General features: G+C 42.3%; 1 protein-coding gene across 1 annotated transcript in view; it reads right to left on the bottom strand.

Moving 5' to 3' along the window:
* Positions 1 to 19,346, bottom strand: part of XRCC5 (X-ray repair cross complementing 5) — an 81,679-nt gene that overhangs the window by 34,268 nt on the left and 28,065 nt on the right. Inside the window, exons 10-14 of the mRNA XM_045032942.1 lie at positions 14,349 to 14,411; positions 13,170 to 13,307; positions 10,167 to 10,257; positions 8,469 to 8,602; positions 2,760 to 2,956 (exon numbers count right to left, since the gene is read on the bottom strand). Coding sequence (XP_044888877.1) covers positions 2,760 to 2,956; positions 8,469 to 8,602; positions 10,167 to 10,257; positions 13,170 to 13,307; positions 14,349 to 14,411 — 623 coding nt within the window. The remainder of the gene's footprint in view (positions 1 to 2,759; positions 2,957 to 8,468; positions 8,603 to 10,166; positions 10,258 to 13,169; positions 13,308 to 14,348; positions 14,412 to 19,346) is intronic.

Raw genomic sequence — 19,346 nt, forward strand, 5'->3', positions numbered from 1 at the left:
ATTACACCTCTACCCCGATATAACATGACCTGATATAACACAAATTCAGATATAACACAGTAAAGCAGTGTTGGGGGTCGGGGGGGGGGGGCACTCCGGCGGATCAAAGCAAATTCAATATAATGCGGTTTCACCTATAACACGGTAAGATTTTTTGGCTCCTGAGAACAGCATTATATCGGGGTAGAGGTGTACTTCTCAATATTTATTACTAAACAAAAATGTTACAGATACTAACTCAAAGTGGCAAAAGGAAGGACATTCAGAACCAAGGTCATCACACTGTGCAATTCATCCCATTATGCCTAGACACTGAAATACAAACAATGATACAGAACAGGACAGATTCAGTTAAGAACTCCTACAGCACCATAAACACTAAGAGGTTGGGAACACAATGGATAGCTTTAAGTACAAATCACAGAAATGTAGGGTGGGAAGGGACCTTGAGAGGTCATCAAATCTAGCCCCCTTCACTGAGGCAGGACCAAGTAAACCCAGACCATCCCTGACAGGTGTCTGTCCAACCTGTTCTTAAAAACCTCCAATGACGTGATTCCATTTGGAAACCCATTCCAAAATTTAACTACCCTTATAGTTAGAAAGTTTTTCCTAATATCTAACCTAAATCTCCCTTGCTGCAGATTAACTCCATAACTTCTTGTCCTACCTTCAATGGACATTGAGAACAACTGCTCATCGTCCTCTTTCTAACAGCTCTGAATATCTTTGAAGACTATTATCAGGTCACTCATCGGTCTTTCTCTCTCAAGACTAAATACACCTACTTTTTAAATCTTTCCTCATAGGTCAGATTTTCTAATGCTTTTATCATTTTTGTTGTTCTCCTCTGGACTCTCTCTAGTTTATCCACATCCTTCCTAAAATGTGGTGCCCAGAACTGCACACAGTATTCGGCCTTAGTGAGGCCTCAGCTGGAGCAGAACAAGTCAATTACCTCCTGTGTCTTACATAGGCCACTCCTGTTAATACATCCCAGAATATAAGCCTCTCTCACAACTCTGGATATGCTGACTCATATTCAATGGGCTATCCACTATTATCTCCAGATCCTTTTCAGCAGTACTACGACCTAAGCATTTATTGCAGTTGTGCATTTGATTTTTCCTTCCTAACTGAAGTACTATGCACTTGTCTTCACTGAATTTCATCTTGTTGATTTCAGACCAAATCTCCTCTTTTCAGGTGGTTTAGGTCAGAACCTTAAATTATGTCAATAAAGTTATTTGATTCCAATAACGGTTGTAGAATAATAATAATACTTAACACTTTGACAGAATCTTCACAGTGCTTTACAATAATAGGCACCTGCCCATCAAATCTCCTGGAAGGGAGAAAATAAGACAACTGTGGGAACCAGCTCTTAAGGCTTCCAACACCAGAAGCAGCTCTCCCAGGGCAGTGATGGTAGGCAGAAGGTAGGTCCTGCTATTGCAGCTGGAAAGGAAAGAGGTTGTTCCAACTAGGGACATTGTCCCAGAAAGTTTACACTTTGAAGACTAGGAACTAGGGACAAGAAGAGCAAGATATTTATGAAAGAAGCTGGAGACTCACACACATTGTAAGATCAGCCTCACTGGGAACCCCCAAATTTACTGTAGTTTAAAGGTAAATATACCTGTAACAGAGCACTGATCCTTGGGTGATCCATTCATCTGTTACAGACTCTGGCCATTGAAAATTGGGAGTCATAGTTGTAACTCATATGACTAGGAGCAAGCATGTGATCTAAAGTCATTAGACACAAGAATCCCTTAGACAGAGGCAGGAAAAAGCAGAGGACCAGGGTCAAAGAAGAACCGGGATTAGATACCAGGGAAGGAGAAGTCTTAATGTGGTCTTCCCATAACAGCCAGGCAGAAAGGGCTCTACTGCACAATGTAGGGAAGTGGCTGCAGAGAACCCTTCACCAGTGGATGAAAGACTATCTGCGCTAACCAGAGAGCTGACAGACTGCAAAGCCCACAGGGGGCTGTGAGAGAAAGGATTAACTGTACAAAGACAAGTGAGACAAACACATTATAGTTAATAATAGCAGCAGCAACAATTTCTATTCTAAAAAGCATTGATTCAAATAAAAGTCTTTGGAGGAGTCCACAGTGACTTGGCTTCTCAAGAAATTAACGCATATTACATAGCAGACTCTATTATGAAAATCAAGCTGCTTTTCCTTTGACTTAGCATTCAAATAGAAGCTACTAAACAATGTAAACAGCACCCCAAGATGGAAGACGTCTTTTACAACCAGTTTAAAGCTCTGAAGTATTTATCTATCTCCATGGTATAATGCATATGATCTTAAACTGAACGAGACCTTTTGTTGTCCTTATTCAAACCATTTATTACTACTCATATGACAACAAGTACATACATTCGTTAACAATGTACATTGTACATGTTCTCCAGACTTTTTTAGACTCCTTTCCATTTCCCAAAGATGTTCCCATGAAACTTTGTGTGTTGTTTCCACAGACCACAGAGTTCCCAATCCATTGCACCCTGGGAACTAGATACTGGGACAAAAAAATAAAAACAAAACAAAAAATCCTACGCAGTCATGCAGAACACACTACCACAAGGTACTCTATCTACAGACTCTTAGGCATCACAAGATATTCTATCCACAAGTGATTGGTCTCATGTACAAAAGATTTCAAGCCTGCTATATTCAACAAAAACAATCTGAAATGCTTAGAGAACAATTTATTTTAAAAAATCCATAAAAACCTTCAACTTACTTGTCTTTGAAGACATCTTGAGCAGTCTTCTGTTCTTTCTTCTTGCCAGCATCTTTCAGGGGGAAAAGTGCCTTTATTTTTTCAAGAGGAACCTGGCATCTTTCTCTCACCTCTTGAGGTGTCTCCAACATTTCTAAAAGGTGCTGTTCAATGGGTGGCAATGGCTTGTCAGGATGAAAAGCCTTATGCTGCAGGCACTGTCAGGATAAAGAGTGGAGCTGGTGAGGAGAAGGGTTTTCAGGTTGTATTTTACAATTCACCTGCATTTGGCAAAGCACCTTCTAGTTTTATACAATGAATATTACTACATAGGTGAGAAATATCCTGGCTCAAGATTGGCTGAAAACAGTCATGTGATGAGACAAACTTCCTGAGGACCTCCTCAGAGGTCAATAACAATATAAACCAAACAGCTCAGACAAGCAAATGAGAGCATCCTCACTGACTGCAATAAATTCTGTGAAAACTATTACTTAACTCCCAGGAACTAAACTGCTTTCTCCTTCCAGCTGCCTAACTTCAATTTACCTTTAAAATGTTAGTTTCAAAGGAAAAGACTGTATAAATTCAGGGTCATGTGAGAGAGATTTTCAGATATTTCTGATGGAGACAGTCTGAAGACAGGTAACAATATATATATACATTGACTTCCTGCTACAGTAAACATCAAGCTTTATTGTCCCTCAAAGAAAACATTTCCTCTTGGGTCAATCATATCTGGATATTCACAACAGAAGTCATTATGTACCTATGAGCAAACAGAACGAGAGAGAAATGAAAAGGCAGGGGTAAAAGAGAATAGATATTTTTTCAGATTAGATTTTAAAAGAGCGAGAGAACAGATGAGGCTGACAGAGGCACATGAAGGCTCGAAAAGATGGCAAGAGCTACAGAATAGAAGGTTCTTTCACAACAGTGGCACGACAGTAGACAAAGAGGAGGCCAGTGCTAGATAAACGGAAGGACAGAGAGAGACCAGGTCAATGAGGTGGGCTGAAGAATTTCCATGGAAAGTTTTAAGAACAAAGCAGGCACTTTTGAATTGATATGAAATGAGTGGGAAGCTAGTGCAGATGTATGTTTGTATATCTGAGGAACATTTGCTACTGAAATGAACTGTACAATATATATTATGTATAAATGTGTGGGTAAGTATTCAAAATGCCAAGCAAACGGAGTTATGCTCCCTTGTTGGCTGTCAGGCATGACCTCAATTTAAGAAAGAAAAACAAAACAAAAAACCCTCCACATTCATGCTGAAGAGGTGCCAATAACACCAATCCCTATCATATGTTACACATCAATACTGATGCTCTTCCATGCCACCATTCAGAATGCAATCCACATTAGCATATATTTTCAAAAGGAGGCAGTTGCACAAAACAACAGATTGAAAAACACTTGTAATGATTTAAGGCATAATTATTTTGAAAAAGAATAAAGATGTTGCTGGAAGCTGTAGCAATGGCTCGTGTAATGCAAAAACAATATTAAAACAGCGTTAGGGGACTGAATTAAACTCACAAAAGCAAGACATTGTGAATCTGATTTGAATATGTATTGTAGGCTACTGTATCCTAAAGTCCTCTGTGAGTCAGCTGCAGTAACAGGGTGGACTGAGAAACAAGAACTGCCTGTATTTATTTACACCCAGCTGCTTTTGTGGGTGTGACAAGACTTTTGATGTTATTTTAACTCTTAGAGCTTAGATTAAGAGGATAAGAGACTGTTCCACAAGGAAGAGGGCTTCTGGCTGCCGTGTGGAGGAGAAGGTCAGTGAGATGATAGGCACCTTGGAAACACCTAAGCTGAATAAATAGAACTCTCTGTATATTTATCCTGAATTTTCTATCTCAGTCCGTCCCACACACTCTGCTTCTCCTTTACTTTGAGACTCATATTCCTCTTCCACTTCCCTTGGCAACCAGGCAGCTTCATGCTGCTACCCTGCTTCCAGGCTCACTCTCCCATTCGTGTAAGCTGTCAGCAATGTACTCTGCTCTGCTTAAACCCCAGATGTGCCTTGCGTTCCTAGCCTGAAGGAAGGATCAGGATTTGGTGGCAGAAGGTGGCAATTCACAGTGAAAGGGCTCCCTAGGGAACTCAGAGACCACAGTGACGCACACAGAATGAAGATCTCCTAGATAGGTAAGATGGACAGGGCCAGTTCGGACTGACTGCAGGGAAGAGTCCTAACTTGCTTTCCCTAGCAGCAGGCAGGCAGCCTCAACAAAATGCTTAGGAACCAGTTGGTACTCAAGTGTTAGGACACTGGCTAACCTCCAGGTGTCTAGAAGTTCAGGTGAGAGCTATATTTGTAACTGGCTTAATACAATCTTTTGGAAGATTCATTCCGGTCTCATTTCCAATAAGAATGCCCCCAGTCGCTGTTTCAACCTCTCTTGGCTCCCATCTGCCACCTGTCTTCTACATCAAGTAAAAGCCATGTCCACATAGAGCTTTTTGGAGAAATCTCCCACCATGGGTGCACAGCCTAAAAACCTCAGTGCAGGAGCACCTACAGGCTCAGTGCTTACATCAGGGTAAATTAAATGTAACATATAAACAGGGGCAATGTCCTATGTGGGATATTAGACCTGGATTGTACAGCAGAAACCCTTAAATTATGCAGTACCTTCTCATCCAAGCTCTTCCTCTCATTAATTTCCTGCTCACCCTGTCCCAGTACAGCACAATCTGTCCAGTGTAACTCGTTACTTCTTTATTTTGATATTAAATTTATCTTATTGTATGCTGCCCCAAAATTTACAAAGTGCTGCAGATTTCTGTATAGAAAAGAAATAATTGCATCACAGAAAATGTTGAAGGGAAGCTGGAGGTTTTGATAGCTGAATAGGAGAGTCAGTTTTCCACCCAGGAAGATACAGGAGTTGGTTTTGGGTTTTTGGCACCTAGGAGGAAGTTGAGGCTTTTGTATTGGGGAAGGAGGATTGAATTCCTCATCCTCCACTCCAGCTAACTCCGACAGCCATTTACCATCCCTTTGCACCCTCTCATATATGCCACTGCTTCCAGAGATGAAATTTATCTAGATGCTTCTGCTTAAATATCAACACTCACTGCTAATCATTTTAAGTACCTTCATGAGGTAACATCTCAGTGAGACAAACAGGGCAGTTCATGTTTCCCTCAAAGGCATTTTCTCAAGCTGTGTGTGGATTCATGCAGATATCGCTGTACTGGATATATTCACAGCATATTTTAAAGGTTTTCTTGGCAACCCATAAAAGCAATAAGTACATCTCTTTTTTTTTTTTAAATTAAGTTTAGTTTTTGAAGTGTAACTATGCAGCAAATTCAAAAATAAGAGTAATTTTGCTGCAATTTATATGGCTGCATAGTCATATGACACTCAAGATTCTACCTAGAAACCCATGCTGTAGTAAAACCGACGTACACTAACAAAATGGCAGAAAAGAATGACTAGATTATGGTTTACTATTTAGACTGTATGCTTTCTGAGGCAGGTACTATATTTTATTTTATGTTAGTACATCATCTAGCACTCTGGGTATATTTACACAGCAACTAGACACCCACAGCTGGTGTGTTGCTAGATGACTCAGCTCACGGGGTTGGGGCTGCAGGGCTGTTTCATTGATGTGTAGACTTCTGGGCTTCGGCTGGAATCCAGGCTCTAGGACTCTGCGGGGTGGGAGGGTCCCGGAAGTCTACAAAGCAATGAAACAGACCAACAGCCTGAGCCCTACAAGCCCGAGTCAGCTGGCATGGGCCAGTTCTGGGTTTTTCTTTTCTGTGTAGACGTACCCAATGAGACCCCAATCCTGACTGGGACCTCTGGCCACTAGCGTAAATAATAAAATTAATGCCCCACCAATAGCAGCCTCTCCTAGGGAGTCCTATTTTCCCTCTATCTTCCTCTAAAAACAACGTTTACAGTTACACAGTGACCCTCCAGCAGCACTCTCAAATCAGTCACTGGGATAATGTCATTATTCTGTTTTGGAAGTCAATGACACACTAAGGAAAGAGATCTCCAATACATGACTGTCCATTGAAGCAAGAGTTTAAAATGTTATCTGTAAAAAGCAGAGGAAATTCCATCACAACATTGTTCCATTTATAAATAAAACCATGGGTTGTTTTTTTCTAACTCCCAGCTCTGCAAACTCCCCCGGGGCTTGCCTCATGCTGGGGTCTTTCCATCTCAAATATCACCACCAAGTAACAAAGCAATCTTGCAATCAGTTGCATTCTGTACAATCACTCTGGTAGGCAGCACCTGAATGCTGGGTTCTGCAGGGGTCATTGAGGATAGAATTTCAAGACAGTGGAATTACATTTTTGTCACTGAAGACAAAATTTGGCCCACAGAACCTTCTATTTCTGGTGACAATGCAGTAAAAAGAACAAACTCAGGATGACTCGCAGAACCCAGGCTGAATTTGCAGGCACGTAGGAAAAACATTTTTTAACTTGTAAAATGCACAAATTTCATCTGAAATCATTGAAACACAATAAGGATGGACCCCACAGTGCCATTTTAGTCACTTTTCAGAGCAGAAACCCACATTCTACAATATTCTATCCATGGCCCTGTGTATAATATGCCCATGCAGTTGCATAAATTGCATCATAATTGCCCATCTTTTTGAATCTGTCACATCTTTTTTTTAAATGAACCCTTAAATTCTGGGGCAAAATTAAGTCTCTCACCTTCATGGTTGCAAAGAAAATCTTCAGATGTGAAACAAATGTAAATCAAAACACAGATAGTTCGAAACAATAGCTCTGAATCAAGTGTGAACTGCTCCATTTATCTCTAAAATGTGTTAACTCTGAAGCCCAATGAGGATATTTTAAGTGTCAACACTGTTAACTGTTTCACTGCTGATCATTTTAGCAGAAACACCAAGCTAACACACTTATCTATAATTGCTGGATGCAGAAGCAGATGGTGCAGGTGGATGTTTTCAGGGTTTGCTGGGGGTAGAGAATGAAGAATTAAGACCCTCCCAAGATTTAAAGTCAATCTCTGCCCCTGCCTAAAAGGGGAAGGAGAGGGGGGCATCCCCTCTTCAACTGCCTCCTCCTTGCCAAAACACAAAACAAACTTGCCTTCCTGAGGGACAAAGGCCCCAACTATTACCCAGTTTCCCAACAATAATTTCTATCATGCAGTTATGCATTATCAGTATAAAAATCTGATACTAAACATATTTTATGCTGGCCGTACACTTTGAGTTTGTTGCCAAGTAAAATAAATAAACAACAAAGAATACTGCACTGATTATGTTGCACTAGACCAGGCAAGTGGAAGGGCAGTGAAGGACAGAGTTTGTGTGGGCAGTGCTGCATAAGTTGGTCTACAGTGGCAAACAGAACATGGGACATCGGTTCTTTATCTAGAAAGAAGATGCAGCTGTTTCTCAAGCACATGCCTTACTTGTAAATGGCCCAACATATCCTGGCTGGCCTGGGTTTCTTTAGATGATAAGGCTTTGTTTAGACTGCCTGTTCAAACCCTTATGATGCAGGGAGCTAGAAATATTCGGTCTGAAACTGATGCCCGTGGCAAGGCACAAGCTAGTAGCCACTCAGGATCAAGGGATTAATTCATTTAAATTACAACCGTCACAATCCAAGTATTTTCATACAACTCTGAAAAAGATGGGCAGAGGTGTATAGAAACAGGAAAAGTTTTAACCTGAAAGTTTATCATCTCACCTGATATAGCCTCTGAAACTGAGGGTTTGGTATTTTGCTAGTTTTAAATATGTCTTCGGTTGTCTCCCCATCATCATCTTCATAAACCAAACTCATAGAATCAATCAGAGAGTCAACTGCAGATAACTGATCCTCTAAACCAACAAATATAAATATGCACAAAAAAGATTAAATACACTTGCAGACGGATCTGCTTGTAATAATTCACCCACAAAGATTCACTTCAGAATATGAGATTTTAACAAAGGCATCAAATGCCCCAGAATTCACTATGTTTTATATTCCCTGAGGATGCAGACAGGCTGATAATGAACATGGATAATGGACACAGTAATGAAAACCCTGCATTGTTTAAGGACTACAATGTAAAGTTATAGAGCCTTTCAGTTTTGTGAAGATCTCAGTTACTGCTGCCTTTCTGCTTCCATTTTTCTTCTTTTCCAAGATGTTTTTATTTGTAACAGAAGGTTTATAGGCCACTTGGAAAATGAGAACAGTTGGTTTGGAGAACTAAATGGAGTAATGCAACTTTTAAAAGTTACAAATGTAAATTAACTCAGTTCACTATAGTCAATTATTGCCTTGGTAAGATGGGTTGTTAAATTTCTGCTTTCAAACTGCCTGTTACAGGCAGGAAATCAAAAGCGAATCAGGAATCACATAGCATCCTACATGTCCTGACTGTCAGATTCTTGTTCCTTTTCAGAATGGGCCTTACAACAAAGGAGAACATCCAGAACACAGTCTGGATTACACATTACCACATTAATCCAATCTACTCCAGATTCTTGGGACAGTGAACCAAACACTGTGGGGTTTCACGTTGGCCTCCTGTCTGAATCCCAGCACCTGTGTGTGCCTACTTCTTCAGCACTAATACTTGCACACAAATTTAAACACCAGCTCTGCACTTCTAGATTACATCACAGTATGCATAGGAAGGTGGCTGTTAGATGGCCTATCTGAAGGAACTGATGGTTCTCAGTGCAGTTCCTAAAGCAGAGAGGTCTACAGTGTGAACCCCACCACATAGAAACCCTTTGCTGACAGCTTCAAAAGAGAGGCCAAAGACTGACTGGTTCATGGGGGATTAACCAGGTCTCCCTAAAATCATAAAGGTTCAGATGACAGCTTGTGATCATTTAACCTGAGCCAGACTTTAGCCTACAGCAGGGGTAGGCAACCTATGGCACGCATGCCGAAGGCGGCACACAAGCTGATTTTCAGCGGCACTCACACTGCCCAGGTCCTGCCCACTGGTCTGGGGGGGCTCTGCATTTTAATTTAATTTTAAATGAAGCTTCTTAAATGTTTTTAAAACCTTATTTACTTGACATACAACAATAGTTTAGTTATATATTATAGACTTATAGAAAGAGACCTTCTAAAAATGTTAAAATATATTACTGGCACATGAAACCTTAAATTAGAGAGTGAATAAATGAAGACTCGGCACACCACTTTTGAAAGGTTGCCAACCCCTGGCCTACAGTATAGTGTTGAAAGGCTGTGTGCAATCCTTAGAGCCACTCAGTCTCCAACTAACCAGACAAAGTTCTGATGAGCTGACCAAACTGACTTCTTCCAAATCAGATTATGTTTTCAAGGGAAAGTCAAACATTCCATGTATTTTAGAGTGACTTAAAATTATGATATTAGGCTGCAGTCAATTAGTGAGAAAATAAGGGACCTACTCACCTGTAGGAGTGTACTTTTTATTGTTTTTCAAAGAGGAAAACATGTATTGTCGTAAGTCTTCCATGTAGGGTAACTGCACATATATCAGACACTGAGGGGGGGGAAACAAAAGAGAAGCAAGTGAACTTGAAGTGAAAATTTAAAGTTAGTTCCAGAAGTAAAGGTAGCAGGAGTATAAGGAAATCAGAAATCTAGAAACTACAAACTGAAATAGTTTGATTTACTAAAACATTTATATTGTACTACAGTTTAAGTACAATATTTAACATAATTACTTTCACAAATATCAGGACGATTAAAAAAAATGGTGTCAGTAATGCTCTAGCCATTTATTAGACATATTGGATCACCTGGTCCATCAGCCTGCTAGTTTAGGATTGTTGCCTAGAGCTCTGTCCACACCAGCTTTAAATATCCCCTGCAATGGAGCTTTCAACACTACCTGTGAGAGACTGTTCTATAGCCTACTGCATCTTATCATCAAGCAAGTTGTTTTTGACATTCCCAGCCTAATTTTTTTTCATATACCTCCTCCAGCTCATGGCACCCTAAATAATTCTTTTCCATCCTGGATGTTTATACCCTTTAAAAATACAAAGACTTATGTCCACCCCCACCACAGTCACTGCATAGCCAACCTATACATAATTTAGCTCTCTGAACAGTGTCTCACAAGTAAGATCACTGGAAACATATGCTGCAGAAATTCTGAAATACTGTACAGTTTGTGTGATGTAAAGCATTCATTTTCTTAAAAAACTACATTTCTAGCCCTTTCGGTTTCGAAGGAAACCTTCCCAAATGCAATGTGAAACAATCCAGCACTATCTTCCAGAGTCTACAGACTAACTCAAACAGTATCTCTGAGAAGTGTGAAATAAAGAAAATGTAGAATCAGAGAAATGTAGGGCTGGGAGGGACCTTGAGAAGTCATAGAATCATAGGATTGGAAGGGACCTCGAGAGGTCATCTAGTCCAGTCCCCTGCACTCATGATAGGACTAAGTATTAGCTAGACCACTGGTGGGCAACCTCCACCCGTCAGGGCAATCCGCTGGCGGGCCGCGCGACAGTTTGTTTACATTTGCATGGCCACCCGCAGCTCCCAGTGGCTGCAGTTTGCCGTTCCCAGCCAATGGGAGCTACGGGAAGCAGCGCGGGCTGGCGTGCCGAAGGTTGCTGACCCCGGAACTAGACAGTGGAGAGTCTTGAGTTCACTCACTCCAGTCATAAAGCCCGGGCACACCATAAGCTTGGAGCTGCTGAGCTAGTAAAATACCACTAATAAAAAATAATGGCTAATGTCATCTCCCACCTTCTCTGGGAGCTCTCTGGGAGGTCTTTTCTGAAAACCAGAACTGACAAGCTGACTAGACAAAAGGGTCAGAAAGAACTCTTTCTAAATGTCCCACAAAGCCCTGTCACTTCACCGCTATCATTCCCACATATTAAAGAAGAACTAAACAAGGCCCTCATGGCCATTAGAAGTGGAAAAGGTGCTGGCAAGGACCACATTTACCACAAATTCCTTAAGAATTTGGGACCAAATGGATAAACATCGTTCACAGACCTAGTCCCTGCATTACGTTCAAGATGAAGATCCCAAAAAGCTGGTTTAAGGCTGTAATCATTACCCTGCTCAAACACGGGAAACCAACAAATGATGCCACCAGCCATTACCCAACAGCATTCCTCTCCACAGTTTGCAAGTTAATGGAGAGGGTCTTACTGGTCCATCTCACCCCATCTTTGAGGCCATCCTGCCAAAGGAACAGGCTGGTTTCAGATCAGGATGGGGTGGCTACAACCAGGATCTTGCCATTACTAGTCACACTGAGGCTGGCTTCCAGTGGAATCTAAAAACTGGAACAGTGGTGATAGATTTATCGACCACCTACGACACGCAAGTCATCAAGTCCAGCCCCCATTCAATTCAATGGGATGTCAAATCAAAAACTTAATGACAACAAAATTAAATGTCAGCTATTTCACTGGTGATTACTTTAGCACAAACTTCCCACTCGCGCTTTATTCAGTGCAGCAAGATACATTTGAAAAGCCATTTGACAGTTATTGGGCCCACATTCTGCACTAACATGCATCCTATGGGGTTACATGGACTATAAATCAGTGAACAATCTGACCACAACTTTTCAAGTTACAAATACTGAATGTTTTTTCTTGTCCCCTCCCTTCTTGACTGCTTTGCTATGAAGAAAATCAAATGTCTGACTGAAGATCTAGAGCATGGGTTTTCAACCAGGGGCTGCGAACAAGTTCTAGCAGGTTCATGACCAGCTCCCTTTCTTTATAGCTAGGATGGCAATCAGGTCCCGAAATATTTTTCTGTTATAAGAGGTTCATGGTATGGAAAAGGTTGAGAACAAATGATATAGGGGAATTCAAAGATCTGTGGGGGAATACATATGTCAGAGAGGTGAGGGGGGACACTTTTAAAAATAAAATGGGGTAAAATAAAAGTCGTTATTAAAACTATACAATGAAGACACACATTTAAACATACTGTTTTGTTCTACCATGTGCATTTGCAGTGAGTTCACGCTAAAAAAAATCCCAAACCCTGCAAATCTCCCCCAAATTTCACAGATTCTGGGGAGGAGAAATTCAGCAAAAGTTAACATTTCTAGCAGAGTTCTACTGGTTCTAGTGACAATTATTGCTTCCAGCATCTTAATGATTTTAACTGGCTGCTCAGAATTCCCAATTTCTTAGTATTTTGTTGGTATTTAGATGTCCAGAAACGACTGCAATATTCCAGATATGGTCTCATCACAGATTTATAGTAAGAGGAGATTATCTCCTTGCTCTATGTCTTGTTGTCTCCGTGTACAACCCAAAATCACACTGGCCTCTTTTCCTGCCTTATCATACTGCAAACTCATATGTAATTTGCTTTGCTGTGAAGCTTCATTAATTAACGTTTGCAAAGAATGGATTTAAAGACTCTCTGAAGAAAGGCATTATATAAGGTCAAAAATGTTACCTCATATGCATCCTTGATACATGGAAAGGCTACGCCAACCTGAGGATTAGATCTTCTGTCATAAGCATAACGTACTATGGCCACAACATCCAACTCATCCAAAGCATGAATCAGAGCAGAAAAAGCAACTGCTGCAGCCTGTCAAGAAAGAGCTGCAAGTTCACACAAGCCCTGGTTAAAAGCTATTCAGACCAACTTTCACACTGAATCCAAAAGCACTTGCAAAGACAAGGACGTCTCCACTTTTAGTCAGCAGCTTGACTTAAACACCACCTTTTACCTCCAAAAGACACAGCAATAGGCACAGTTCAAATCTGGTCACAACAGTGGATATATTAAAAAGTAGGGACTATCTTTAGATCCTGTACATATCACCATTTTTAAAAACAAAAATGGAAAGGGTTCTACGTGAAATTGCAGGATAGAAAGGAAGGAAGAAATGGTAGTTTCAGGGCTTTGTTTTTGAAGTTTCTATTTTCTTGAATGTTGACAGTAGAGACAGATTTCATTTTAAATGTAAGAGAGAATGAGTGCTGGGGCATTACATAGTCACCAGTGAACAAAAGGTTAAACCTCAGTTCAAGTTCCCTGTCCCTTTGTAGAGATGTCCAGAGGGAGGACTATAAAATGGCTGCTAGGAAGTCATAAGGCTTGCTTGAACCCCAAGTTGGAGAGTTTGGGCTCCTTTTCTGGTTATAGTAATTTATTTTCCTTTTTCCTCATAATCTTTAGGCCTTGAAGGGAAAGAAACCTTGCTGACTGCCTCTGTATTTTTTCTGCTGAGTTTTACATCAGCTTGCAACATTTCAAACTTTGAAAAAAATACAAACCACGCTTTGCATTCCATGAGACAGTCTGAGATACAATGATCCACACAGAATCAAGCCACCATTTACAAACATGGCAAATATGACCTACTTGCAGCCTTCCCAGGTATAATTAAACAACAGTGAAACTTACAAATTCCTCATTTCTGATTGGACACATGATATTCATTTTGAGCTCAATCCAGCTCCCACTGACCTCTATGAGAGCTGGATCTGGACCTTTGTAAGTTGTATAGTGAAGAACGTATTTGTTTTATTAACACCGAAGGACCCCTACACCAACTTTATTGCCAGATTCATTACCATTAAATCAAGGTGAGCCGCCACTCAACTTAAAATTCATTTATCTCACCTCATCATCTTTCGCTGCAAAGACCTTCAGAACCTGGTTGCCCATGTAGTGATGCCTCTGGATCTATAAATTAAAGTTTCTAAAATGATTCGTTTTGATCTAAAACAAATGCCATTTTTAATTGTACCAACTAATTAATTCTACACTAGAACAAACAAACATAATACCCACATGTAAGGCCAAAGCATTTAATTACTATGTACAGTAGATATAAAACCTATACGTTGCTCTGTTTCCATTTACCACACAATGTGAAACTCTACTCATATTTTGCAGTATTCATCATAGAGAACCGCCATCCTATCTAATGATATTTGGAAGGTGCTGCACTAGCCTTAGTCTGTATGGAGAGTGGCAGTGCTTGCCAAAGGGAAAATTACACTTCACTGGAACAGATAGGATTCAGCATCCATGTTTTGCTTTTACGACCTGGCAAAATTCTCAGAGCTGAGATCAGACTTGGACTAACAAATTCCAGGATATGTGGCAGTCATTGCTAGCTATGAATGGGCAATACAGAAATTAAATACTGGACTCATGAAACATTTGTCTTGGGGTGAACAGGTCTACATGTTATTTAATACTACTATTTAGAAAGTTACAGACATGACTAAAGCATGCCTGGTACTGGTTTCTCTTCTTTTTGTTAAAAATCTTTGAACGTGTGGATGATAAGGCTCCTGGATGTAGATTTGGAGACAGATGTTCAGCAGCTGTAAACTGTCATAACCTCATTTAAGTCAATGACAATTTATGCCAGATGGGGATCTGACCTTCAGAAATCAGCACCATTCCTGAAGCTCTTGAAGTCAACCTGTTGTATCCACTACTATTCCTTCCTATTTGTCTTTAGGAGCTGAAATACTATGCTGTCGAGAATCACATATACACCTCTACCCCGATATAATGCCACCCGATATAACATGAGTTTGGATATAACGCGGTAAAGCAGCAGTCCGGGGGGGGGCAGGGCTGCGTGCTCCGGCGGATCAAATTAAGTTCAATATAACGCGGTTTCACCTATAACGCGGTAAGATTTTTTGGCTCCCGAGGACAGCGTTCTATCGAGGTAGAGGTGTACCTAGATATATATGTCGCTGCATTTTCTTCGGTTTGCCAACTAACATCTCCTTTGTGTATTTTAAAGTCTTGTATGATTTCTTGATTTACATGGTATTGCTTATAAATTAAAAATCAAAGTTTAAAAACCAGTAATAAGATGCCTTATGATCTTCTTTCCTCAGGGATGCGAATGATTGAAAAAGCTGCTTCAGTACATTGAGAAAATGATATGAGGTGGGTTTATTCCCTCTTTAATTCTGTATTTGGAAGTGCTCCAGTTTCTCTGGTTAATATGCTGTATGCAGTATGCTGCACTGGAAAAGGAAGGAGAGGATATCACCCCGATATCTGCTGGGAGAGCAATACAGCAGTGCACAGACAATCTAGGAAGTTTCTGGAAAGTGTAGGGGACAATTTCCTGGTGCAAGTGCTGGAGGAACCAACTAGGGGAAAAGCTCTTCTTGACCTGCTGCTCACAAACAGGGAAGAAATAGTAGAGGAAGCAATAGTGGATGGGAACCTGGGAGGCAGTGACCATGAGATGGTCGAGTTCAGGATCCTGACACAAGGAAAAAGGGAAAGCAGTAGAACAGAGACCCTGGACTTCAGAAAAGCAGACTTCGACTCCCTCAGGGAACTGATGGGCAAGGTCCCCTGGGAGAATAACATGACGGGGAAAGGAGTCGAGGAAAGCTGGCTGTATTTCAAAGAAACCTTATTGAGGTTGCAGGAACAAACCATCCCGATGTGTAGGAAGAAAAGTAAATATGGCAGGCGACCAGCTTGGCTTAACAGTGAAATCCTTGCTCATCTTAAACACAAAAGAACAGCTTACAAGAAGTGGAAGATTGGACAAATAACCAGGGAGGAGTATAAAAGTATTGTTCAGGCATGCAGGAGTGAAATTAGGAAGGCCAAATCACACTTGGAGTTGCAGCTAGCCAGAGATGTTAGGAGTAACAAGAAGGGTTTCTTTAGGTATGTTAGCAACAGGAAGAAAGTCAAGGAAAGTGTGGGCCCCTTGCTGAATGAGGGAGGGAACCTAGTGACAGAGGATGTGGAGAAAGCTAGTGTACTCAATGCTTTTTTTGCCTCTGTCTTCACAGACAAGGTCAGCTCCCAGACAGCTGCACTCTGCAGCACGGTATGGGGAGGAGGTGACCAGCTCTCTGTGGAGAAAGTAGTTCGGGGCTATTTAGGAAAGCTGGACGAGCACAAGTCCATGGGGCCGGATGCGCTGCATCCGAGGGTGCTAAAGGAGTTGGCCGATGAGATTGCAGAGCCATTGGCCATTATCTTTGAAAAATCATGGTGATCGGGGGAGGTCCCGGATGACTGGAAAAAAGCTAATGTAGTGCCCATCTTTAAAAAAGGGAAGAAGGAAGATCCAGGGAACTACAAGCCAGTCAGTCTCACCTCAGTCCCTGGAAAAATCATGGAACAGGTCCTCAAGGAATCAATCCTGAACCACTTAAAGGAGGGGAAGTGATCAGGAACAGTCAGCATGGATTCACCAAGGGCAAGTCATGCCTGACTAACCTAATTGCCTTCTATGACGAGATAACCGGCTCTGTGGATGAGGGGAAAGCAGTGGATGTACTATTTCTGGACTTTAGCAAAGCTTTTGATACAGTCTCCCACAGTATTCTTGCCAGCAAGTTAAAGAAGTATGGGCTGGATGAATGGACGGTAAGGTGGATAGAAAACTGGCTAGATGGTCGGGCTCAATGGGTAGTGATCAATGGTTCCATGTCTAGTTGGCAGCCGGTATCAAGTGGAGTGCCCCAAGGGTCGGTTTTATTCAATATCTTCATTAACGATCTGGAGGATGGTGTGGACTGCACCCTTAGCAAGTTTGCAGATGACACTAAACTGGGAGGAGTGGTTGATACACTGGAGGGTAGGGATAGGATACAGAGGGACCTAGACAAATTAGAGGATTGGGCCAAAAGAAATATGATGAGGTTCAACAAGGACAAGTGCAGAGTCCTGCACTTAGGACGGAAGAATCCCATGCACTGCTACAGACTAGGGACCGAATGGCTAGGAAGCAGCTCTGCAGAAGAGGACCTAGGGGTTACGGTGGACAAAAAGCTGAATATGAGTCAACAGTGTGCCCTTGTTGCCAAGAAGGCTAATGGCATTTTGGGTTGTATAAGTAGGGGCATTTCCAGCAGATCGAGGGATGTGATCATTCCCCTCTACTCAGCACTGGTGAGGCCTCATTTGGAGTACTGTGTCCAGCGAGACGCAGATGGACCCCGACACACAGACTTGGGATGTCGCAGAGAGGGGAGAGACCGTGGAGACCCAGAGACGGCAAACTGCAGAGAATCCAGTAGGAAGCAACCCAGGGAAATGTTGCAGGGAAGCAGTTGTAGAACCATAGATGGGCTTGGCGCGTTTCGGTAGGATCCCTGATGAGCTGCTGGTGGTTGGGACCTGGTGGAGAGGGCGGGCCTAGGTTCCCCTATCCTGGGTACCGGGGCACGGTAGAACCTGTTGCGGGCCCAACGCGCCCAAGAGAACCAATACAACAGGGGAACGAAGATGAGGACCTCTGAGCCTGGAGATCAAGTCCTGTTGTTATTACCCTCCTCAGAGTCTAAGCTGCTGGCCCAGTGTCAGGGCCCCTTCAAGGTAACCAGACGGGTTGGGCCTGTCGACTGTGAGATATGGCTACTGGGGACACACAGGTCTACCAGTATGATGAGGTTCAACAAGAAATATGATGAGGTTCAACAAGGACAAGTGCAGAGTCCTGCACTTAGGACGGAAGAATCCCATGCACTGCTACAGACTAGGGACCGAATGGCTGGGCAGCAGCTCTGCAGAAGAGGACCTAGGGGTTACGGTGGACGAAAAGCTGAATATGAGTCAACAGTGTGCCCTTGTTGCCAAGAAGGCTAATGGCATTTTGGGTTGTATAAGTAGGGGCATTTCCAGCAGATCGAGGGATGTGATCATTCCCCTCTACTCAGCACTGGTGAGGCCTCATTTGGAGTACTGTGTCCAGTTTTGGGCCCCACACTACAAGAAGGATGTGGATAAATTGGAGAGAGTCCAGCGGAGGGCAACAAAAATGATTAGGGGGCTGGAGTACATGACTTATGAGGAGAGGCTGAGGGAACTGGGATTGTTTAGTCTGCAGAAGAGAAGAATGAGGAGGGATTTGATAGCTGCTTTCAACTACCTGAAAGGGGGTTCCAAAGAGGATGGATCTAGACTGTTCTCAGTGGTAGAAGATGACAGAACAAGGAGTAATGGTCTCAAGTTGCAGAGGGGGAGGTTTAGGCTGGATATTAGGAAAAACTTTTTCACTAGTAGGGTGGTGAAGAACTGGAATGGGTTACCTAGGGAGGTAGTGGAATCTCCTTCCTTAGAGGTTTTTAAGGTCAGGCTTGACAAAGCCCTGGCTGGGATGATTTAGTTGGGTTTGGTCCTGCTTTGAGCAGGGGGTTGGACTAGATGACCTCCTGAGGTCCCTTCCAACCCTGAGATTCTATGATTCTATGAGCAGACTCCAATGGCTGAGGAGGAGGAGCCACCTGTCTCAAGGCAGGGAAGTTCATGGCCACTCCACCAAAGAGGAGGCAGAGTAGGGTGCTGGAAACCAGGGACTCCCTTCTGAGAGGGACATGATGTCCCGGGAGGTGTGCTGCCTGCTGGAACCTGCATCTAAGATGTTACAGAAAGGTTGCTGAGGCTCAGCTATCCCTCTGACTGCTACCCCCACACTGCTCATCCGTGTGGACACCAACGATTTTGTCCGGTCTGACCATGAGAAGATCAGCAGTGACTACAGGGCTCTGGGGGTGAAGGAGTCGGGGGTGCAGGCTGTGTTCTGGTACATCCACCTGGCTGGGGCACAGGCAGGGATATGTGTATTCTGGAAATGAATGCATGGCTGCACAGACAGTGTTGATGGGAAGGCTT

Source organism: Mauremys mutica, chromosome 10 (assembly GCF_020497125.1).
Source record: "Mauremys mutica isolate MM-2020 ecotype Southern chromosome 10, ASM2049712v1, whole genome shotgun sequence".
Classification (NCBI taxonomy): Eukaryota; Metazoa; Chordata; order Testudines; family Geoemydidae; genus Mauremys; species Mauremys mutica.